The sequence below is a fragment of the Nanorana parkeri genome, unplaced genomic scaffold (assembly GCF_000935625.1).
Source record: "Nanorana parkeri isolate BGI_ZX_2015 unplaced genomic scaffold, ASM93562v1 scaffold970, whole genome shotgun sequence".
NCBI classification, from domain to species: Eukaryota; Metazoa; Chordata; class Amphibia; order Anura; family Dicroglossidae; genus Nanorana; species Nanorana parkeri.
In genome coordinates, this window is record NW_017307238.1 from 351,153 (window position 1) to 360,478 (window position 9,326).

The 9,326-nt window shown below is 44.4% G+C and overlaps 1 protein-coding gene across 2 annotated transcripts in view; it reads right to left on the bottom strand.

Annotated features, from left to right (window-relative positions):
* Window positions 1–1,082: 1,082 nt before the first annotated feature.
* The window catches only part of EMC10 (ER membrane protein complex subunit 10), a 21,366-nt gene continuing 13,122 nt past the window's right edge, over window positions 1,083–9,326 (bottom strand). Inside the window, exon 7 of one of the 2 annotated variants that reach the window (XM_018566728.1) lies at window positions 1,083–1,235. In XM_018566728.1, coding sequence (XP_018422230.1) covers window positions 1,128–1,235 — 108 coding nt within the window. In that variant the 3' untranslated portion in view covers window positions 1,083–1,127. The remainder of the gene's footprint in view (window positions 1,236–9,326) is intronic. The other variant, XM_018566729.1, reaches the window with a different exon arrangement.

A 9,326-nucleotide genomic window follows, 5' to 3' on the forward strand; every position in this document is an offset into this window, starting at 1 on the left:
CGCGGCGCCAGCAGCCTGAGGGAAGTGCTGTGACTGGGCGGCCGAGACCCCCAGTCATATGCACCCCCCTGGGACGAACCCACAGGCCACCCCGCCGGAGCGGGGCCGTCGTAGCCGACCCACCGCAGCGGGCCTGCATACGCTCGCTGGTCATCCAGGGGAGACTCCAAGGATCCTAGACATCCAGCCTGTCGCCCGGACAACACTTGCTAGAAGATTCCTCTGAAAAAATCAGGAAGAAGCAGGTAAGAATACCGAGAAAAAATTATTAGCTCCTTACTCCTGACGCTAGGCAAAAAACTGGAGACTTGTCAGCAGGTGGGGGGTTTGGCCACCGGCAGGGGCCACCCCTAGGCTGTAATTGGTCTTTAGTTTTTTTTTGTGCCTAGCGTCCTTCTCCTGCAGGTGGCGATATTACCCTACAGTACATGATCTCCGATCTGTTCCCTGTGTCCTTCAATGAACGGGAGAGAAAAGGCCCACGCCTTCTCCTTTAGGACATTAAAACCCGTCCCCACCACCTCCCTGCACCCCCTTCCAGCTTTGTTTAACAACTAAAAACTTTCCACCGCATTCTTCCATTTCCTTGTCCTAAAAGATATACAAACCTCTGGACAGAACACAGCTACAAGCCACAGAAGGGGCAGATCCATGGCCATATCACTCGATCAGCGTCATGCAGTTTACAGCCATGTTAATGCCCGAAGATGTAATCCTGAATTTCTTGCCATCACTGGTATTAATCTGTAAGTCCTCTCATGTCATTTGTTATTGCCTAATGTAGCTGTAATAGTGGATTGGTAAAATAAAACATATAGGAAAAGAGACACTTATTAATCCAACCAACAATTATCTTCATTTTTCAATCCTTACAGGTTTACAACATAATAAATTAAAATAAAATCAGTTCTATGGTACATCTGCATTTGACTGAAATTGTTCAAAAGGGAAAATGAAAAAACAAAACAAAAAAGAACAGAACCAAAATACGCGGTTATCCTGCTACATCAGGATCTTTCAGTCCAAATGTATTTGCAGCATTGTAGTAAGTAACCAGTGCTGTGCGGCAGTTTTTATTTTCCTGTGTTCAGTTTGAGATGGAGTAGTTGGATTCCCGGTACAGCCAATCACCTTCCACCGCCGTTGCCACCACCTCCGCCGTTTCCTCCTTGGTTGCCAGCATCCGACGCCCCAGACATCATCAAAAATAGTACAACAGGGATTATGTACATCCACTGCGAAAACAAGACCACAGCATGTTGTTACATAAGGCAGACTACCAGAGGAAATATAAAAATCGGCTTTGCTCTGAGATGGGCTTCATTATTCTTTAGAAGAGAATTGAGGCCGTTGCCCCTAGTGACAGCATCCCACCTGGCGTCTGAAGGTCTGATTAGAATTGAAAGTCAGAATCTGATTGGCTGCTAGGGGCAAAAAGATTAATTTCATTAGGACATTTCTAAAAGCGGCCAGTGGGGGGAAAAAACCGAGCAGGAAGATCAGTTTTCTTTCAATGGGGGACATTTATGAAAACTGTTTAAACTTTAAATTCATCTACTTATTTAAATGCAATTTAGAGATGTATTGATTATTATTTGTATGAATTTGGCGTAATAAATTAGCCGCTGCAAAAACGAACACATCTGCGCATGTTTAAAATGTGCTCCTTGGCACTTCTAAGTTCTGAGGATGAATTTCACCATTAACCCCTTCGTGATGGGAGACGTACACTGTACGTCCAGCCACAAAGGGACCAAATGACTTGTCACGTACACTGTACGTGACGAGTTATTTGCTGCTTACACGCGACTGCGGCACGATAGAGAATCAGAATAGATGCCATTTGGCTGCAAGATCAAGCAAAATTGCCGCTGTCACTTTGCATGCAGATATGCCAGCAATAATCTTTGGGCTTGCTTGCAGCCAAAATGCACATGTGAACTGCTGATTTCAGACACAACTGCATTAATAAATGTTCCCCAATGAATGATCCCCAACCTATATTATTATAAAGCAGAAACCAATTCTAATAGGATACCACACCTTCCCATATTACATGTTTGGGACTGTCAAATGAACGGCAACGCTCCTAGCACACGGTACCGCAAACTAGGTGCGTTGTATAATAATATACACTAAACACAACATGCCCATTCACAATGGTAACGTGCAATTAGCGCAATGCTCCAGTGTGAATGGGCCCTTAATGATCATTGGGAGTCAGCAAGACCTCTATAGCGCAGTTGCTAGTATGAATCGGCCCAGAGTGTTCTGTCAAAAAAGTATGCATGCTTCTTTTGGAGCAGAGCCGACCATTTTGGCCTTGGATAGCGCCTGAAAAATGCACACATTGTTCATAAGTTTTCTTGTCTAGTAACTAGCTTTTTCATTGGTCAGAAATAATAATAAATAAAAAAAAATTAAAAAAAGCTCCAGCCTGAAAAGGTGCATAAAAATGTTCAATAGAACGCCCCAAAAAATGACCAAAGATGCTCTGCACAAGTCTTATTGGGGCGGGCACACAAGGAATATTCTGGGTATTGGGTTTAAGAGATTAGCTCATATGCCCGCCATACCCCCCCTTCCTGTGTTACATTTAGAGAACCGTTTTCCAACTACAGATTGTTTTTTTCTGATTTGTCTGCAGTCAGTTTTCTTCATTGCCGTTTGGTCATACAGAGACCGCTTACCACCAAAGAGGAGAAACATAACACCATGGAGATGACTTTCAAGAAGAGACTTGCAATCTTTTTCAGAAGCAAATGAACCAGAAGGAACAATATTTGGAACATGTTTACATAAAACATCCTCAACAAAGAAAACCTTTTATTTCCATGACGCTCTGTCATCATTGTCTTTCCAATAAAAAGATAGCTTTGGATACTCTGAGGGCCTTACCTCTGCCCTCTTCGAATGTTAATCAATGAGACCATCGCTTTCGGTTATTCACTAAATAACTACCACAGTGCAAAGAGAAGAGGAAAAGGTGGCATGAGCCCATCACCAAAATGTAAAAGAGAAGCAGGAAATGGAGAAACCTAGGCCTATTTCGATCTCAAGCTGAGAACATGCGCATGTCTATGCAGATTTAACTAAAAGAGGCATGATGAAGCACTGAGCAATGATCTGCCTTCTCTAGTCTTATAAAGCAAGAAACCAGATCATTAAACTGTAGAAAGGCAGAGACCTCTGAGATCTGAGGAACCGGTAACATAATAACCCCAAATTCTCTGGATATCATTCAGATATTGCTGCAATGTTGAATTCAGCTGGTGCTAGCTGGATACTAAAAAACTATTTCAAAGAAATTTATAAAAAAAGAAAAAGACAACAAAACCATGAGGTTGCCATTCCTTATCTCCCCCGAAAATGGCAATTGCCTGGCTGATAAGCTTGACCTCTCTGACACCTACTCCCTAATGCACCTACTTGGTCTGGAGACTTAAGCCCACAGATGAATTACGGCAGAATGAAGCCCTACACAAAGTAGAAACCCAGCACCCCCTATTCCTTTGACTGGCAATGATAAGGTTTACAAGAAGAACAAAGAAGCCGATGACAACATTTAAAGTGACATTAACCAGTTGACATCCGCGGTGTTAAACCCCCTTCCCATCCAGGCCATTTTTCAGTATTCAGCGCTGCGGTACTTTAACTGACATTTATTCCGTCAATCACAAATATTTTTCTCCCCCCCATGCTGCTAAAGGAGAACTATGGGGTTAGGGCTTTTCCCCATAGTTTTCCTAAGGGTAACGGGAGGACACAAACTAGCGTCCTCCCGTCACTCAAAGCTTAGTATACCGCGAGCTACAGCTCGCTGTATACTGAGACGCCGGGACGGATCCCGACATCACTGTCGAGATCCACCCAGCTGCGTGATTGACATCTGGCTCTGCCTATCTAGAGCCAGCTGTACCCGTCCCCTCCCCCGTTCGTTCCGCCAGTCAGCTCTGGAGGATCGGACCGGGGAGGGGTGGAATCCCTGCAGGGAGCCGTGACAGTCAAAGCTCTCTGCAGGGAGATGATCGAGAAGAGAGCGAGCGACGGTATGTGTTCGCTCACTTCCCGATCTATTGAGCCGACGTGTGACAGTTTCATTGTCAAAGGTCGGCTAGAACTATGAAACAGTGATTTTCACTCGCTTCATAGTTCTCCTTTAAGGATTTACATTTAATGATGCCTCTTGATCTAATCATCTTCTTTCCAGTAGTTTTTAGGAGTACCTCTTCCTGTCCCACGGAGTCTGTCCACGTGCACGCTGCCAGCTGAGTGCAATGACTAACACTGTCTCTCATCTTCTCCTCGCCAAAGATCTCTACTGCGCATGCCCCATCATCCTTCATGGCTGCTCGAGAATCTTCAGATTTTCAGGCGGGAGTGAGCGATGGACATAGGTAAGTAAAACCATTTTTGGTAACTTTTTTTTTAGCTAGCAAGCAGTAGATCTATGCAAAAAAAGAGTTTAATTATACTTTAAAGCTCAACTCCAGCCCTTAGTTTTGGACACAGCACAAAAGGCTAGAGCCTACATCAGGTTTTTGGTGTGTTCTCCAACCCCGGGAATACAGACAAAAAAATGTTGGTAATTTTAAATAAAATGAGGAAAGGTCAAAACTGGCTATGTTTTTTATGGATACCGTGTTTCCCCGAAAATTAGACACCGTATTATATTTTTTTTGGCTCAAAAAACACCACACTTATTTTGGGGTAGGTCTTTTTTTTTTTTAATGTAGAGCAATCCATACTTATTCATGTACAACAGTCGCTGGCCAGAATGAGCAAAGCACGATTTCACTATTGATTCCTCACAGGCGGAGAGCATTTGGCACCACTCCGCCTGTGACAGGAGCCGGCGCTATAGAGAAGGCATCGGCTTCCCCCAGTGCCGCCTTGCTTCCTCTAGCGCTGGCTTTGTTGGCACTGCTGATTCTCTCTCGCCTCTCTTCAAGTTCCCCCTAATGCCACCACCGGCCCTGGGAATGGTCACAACTAGGTCTAATTTTCGGGGTAGGTCTTATATTTTAGCAATTCCCCAAAATAGTACTAGGTCTTATTTTCAAGGAAACACGGTATCTGTGTCCTCTTGTCCAGATGATATCCTGAGAAAGCCAAAAGATACAACAGAGTGCCACAGCATCCTGACTCAGAAAGGCTGGTCTATACCCTGTGCTATTTTATCATTTGGGCTTTAAAAAATAAGTCTTATCTTTTATGCCCCCCTTACTCTGACCTGACGTAACTCAACCCCCCACCATGTATCTGACGGCCATGGTTCCGATGTTTTTTTACATCTCTACTGCCCTGGCCGTGCCTGCGCATTACAGCCCCATAGACATGTATGGAACTTGTAGGTTTCTGATCATCTCCAGCCTCAAGACACAGCTCCGTAGAAGTCTATGGGGCACTAATGCACAGGACAATGAGGGCTTGGACCACTGAATGTAAACAGGCAGCAGAACCGCTGCCCTTGAATTGAGGCAAGTAAGCATCAATGGCAGGGGAGGGTTGTTTTTTGGGTTAGGTTGGGGAAAGGGAGCAAAAAGCATTGATTAAGTGTTTTAAAGTGCACTTATCCTTCAATGGATACAATAAATGTTTTGCATCTCATCTATTAATAAGTATACTTTCAGTCCCTCAGCCTACTGGCACAATTTTTTTTACAATTGTGCAGCAGATACAGATAGTATTGTTACCTGTGGAACAAAATACACAAGCTTTCTGGAGTTCATCCAAAAGAAACATTGCAAGCTCCTGTATTTACCATCTGAAAAAGGTGCAGTTTAATGTTCAACTTGGGATGTTTGATGAGTCATACACTGTAATTTCGGCAGGGGTTTCACGGGAGCCCAGGAACTGGGATGATCGTTGTCTGACACCTGCGACTTTAGGTGTTTAAAACCCGTCACGTTTTTATTGATGTCCGTGTCCCCATTGGGAGATCTAATCTCACTATTAGTTCTGGGGAGAAAAGCCCCCAGAAGTGAAAGTGAGGAGGATTTTATGGCTCTCACAGGAGTAGAAGGGAAATCCTCCAAGGGGTAGACTTGTTCCAGTGACAAATGCCTAAGGTGGTATAATTGACTGAATCTGTATTGAGATCAGCCCCCATAATCCCCTTCATAGCAGCATTCAAGTTGTGAATGGTAGATGAAGCACTCTGAAACAATCAGGATCTATTGTTTGTTGCACTGTGTTGGTTTTTGAATTAAGGGAACATACAGGATAGGAAAGCAGAGGAATAACCCTATCAGTGTGCTGCTGTTCTTTCATTTTCTTGTCACAGGCTGGGATAGGTTATAGACCGGGCTGTATTGCTTAGCTGCACTATAATGCGGGAGGAGGTCCAGACCCTGTTATGCTGTCTGGCAGGGGTGAGTGGTTAACATTTCTGGCAGAAAAAAAATTACAATTTGGATGTCTACTTTGCCAAAGAGAGTTCAAAGTAACACTGAAATTAGGAGTTAAACCTTAAAAATGCATTAAGAACCCTAACTATTAATACTGGACCTTATTTGTGTATCACTCAGCCGTAGATCCTCAAATCATCTCTGAATTGATGCCGACACTGTCCTTCCTTCTGGAGGGTGGCTACTTTTGTTCCCCATGGTCCCTGTATGTGTTGTAAAGTAGCCACTGCTCCAAGCTCACTTCAATGATGGATTACAATCTCAATACAAATTAGTAAACTAAACATGAGATTGTAGTCCATCACGGGGAGTGAGCTTGGAGGGGTGACTACTTTACAACACACACAGAGACCATGGGGAACAAAAGTAGCCACCCTCCAGAAGGAAGGACAGTGTCAGCACCAATTCAGAGATGATTTGAGGATCTACAGCCGAGTGATACACAAATAAGGTACATTCTTGTTAATAGTTAAGGTACTTGAATGCATCTTTAAGATTTAACTCCTGAGTTTAGTGTCACTTTAAAAGCAAAAGTCTCCCTAAGAGCATGCACCTTATAATCACTATCCTCCCTCACCTACGGTCTTTCTGCCTTCAAAGGCTAATAAAGAGTGCTCCGACAGGACAGGGGGCGGTTGGGCTTAGCTCTAGCAGGAAGAAGGGCTTAGCCTCAGAGTTTGGAAAGTCAGTCCCTTGTTAATGTAAAACCAGGATGACAATGAAGTACAGAGGCTTTTCTAGCTAACAAAAGGTAATTGCAGGCAACTCGGGGTGTCTCCTCTTAAGCAGAACTTTTAATAGTGGTTAAAGAAGAACTTCAGGCAAAATTATTCTTAACCCTTGCAGAGGGGGCTACCTTCCGCATTGCAAGAGTTAAGTGCTTGTTTTGTCTAGGGATGACAATAACAAAAGTTAGACTCACCTGAACCTTGCAGCTGACTGGCTGGCTGTTTAGTCACTTCCTAACACCTCGCTTCCCCTCCAACTCCAGTGGCCCAAGGTCCTGTGAATCACTGTACAGGTCTGGAGCAGATTAAGAGACAGGCGGCTGGGAGGAAAACAAGCACTTGACCCTTGCAGCGCGGTGGTAGCCCCACTGCAAGGGTTAGGAATAATGATGCCCAGAGTTCTTCAAGAACTTTCAGATACACTAAATCATTCTAGAATGAACAAAAATTATTTCAACCATTACCACCATCTGTTTGTCAGGTAAGTGACACAGCTCTGTACCTTAGACATAACTAGCGCAAGGGTCCGTTTTATGCTTGCCTGGAGTTCTTCTTTAACTTTAAAATACAAATTCCACCAAAAGCACCGCTTCATTCACCTACTTACAGCCTTTGTGTCCCAGGTAAATCTCTAGAACACCAGTCCAGTGAAATATGCAGCTGGAGTTCTACATGGAGTCCACAATGCTAGTCAGGTCACTCCATTTTCATTAAATAACAGTCCCATGAGTCTTCTCTCCTGAACTCTCCAAGACTTAAAAGACTTCCAAGCTGGGAGCATTCCTTGAAATTAATTATGCATGGACAGGAAATCAGTGGTCAGATTCCTGCAGAAGAGCTGCAGCACACAACCAACATGGTGCCAGTCTGAGCCGTAGCTAGCTACTTTTGCGCCCGAGGCAAGAACAGAAAATTGTGCCCCCCCCCCAACAGACGTGTTATGTCACCCGACGCCGCGCACGCATAATGTGATGTCATGCGCCCCGCCTCCAGGATGGCGGCGCGCATGCTCTGGTGGTCAAATCCAAAATAGCATAAAAATGTGTTTGATGAAACTAATGAAAACATTTTAGTTTCCATTAATTTAGTCTTTGCACATGTCTAATAATAGTGTGCATGAGTGTGTGTGGGAGGTGTTTTTGTTTCTTTAATATTTTTTTAATGTTGGGGGCTTTGGGGAAATATTAGGGGTCTAAACAGACCCGTGACATTTCCCTTTTGAAATAGAAAAATAGAGATTGAGGACACAAAAGTCCTCTGCCCATAAAGGCGGGGGAGAGCAGCGGGTATCCGGGTAGAAGCTGGAGCCTGTGCCGTTCCTCTTCTCCCTGCCGAGCCGCGGCTGTGTTGGCGCCCCTGTTGCCAATAGCGCCCTGTGCTCGCCATGGCCAGAGGGGCGAGGGGGCGCAGCCAGGCCGGCCATGGCTACGCCCCTCTTAGCTGCGTCTGAGGCAAGGGCCTGACGACCCATGGTAGCTAGAGCCCTGGTGCCAGTATCTGAAAAGTGAGAAACCACATACTGCAGGGATTTGGAATACAGAGCATGAACAGGCAAACTACAAATGTTACTGCACCAATAGTGAGAGACCCTACCTGTAACAATGATTTTTTTTGCAATGGAACGTCTTGATTCCAGTTTTGCTTTAAGCCACCATGCTTTCTCTAGAGCCACATAGTCTTGTGGGAGATCATGTGACCTATGTAAAAATGCTCAGCCCTGCTGTGTACCAGTAGTAGTGGGCACAATACATTTTGGGATGACCGGGAAAGTGATGTGGCGTAGTAAGTATATCCTGCTGGTGTAAAAATGTAATTCACAATTTTTAGTGATGGTCAGCAAACCACTTTTAGAACTTAACAAAAAGCAAAATGATTGGCTTTCAGATTTCAAAGTGCTAGTCGGCAAGACTTTTACAGAAAAGAGCAATTATGACACATCCATTGATACCAGTGTTCCAAGGTGCACAATGGCTGCCACAGGGGTATCAGAATGCAGCACAGTCTTGGTATGCCAGCAACAATCAAGCCATGTTTCCGTTCTTTCTACAGCAGGGGGAGCGAAAAGCAATGCCACAGCATGTACACCAGGCAAGGCTAGTACTAGCATTTTTGCTGAAAAACATTAAGACGACTTTATCATCCACGTTAGTCCCTTCATTTGTTTTTCACAGTACTGCCACTGACTGAC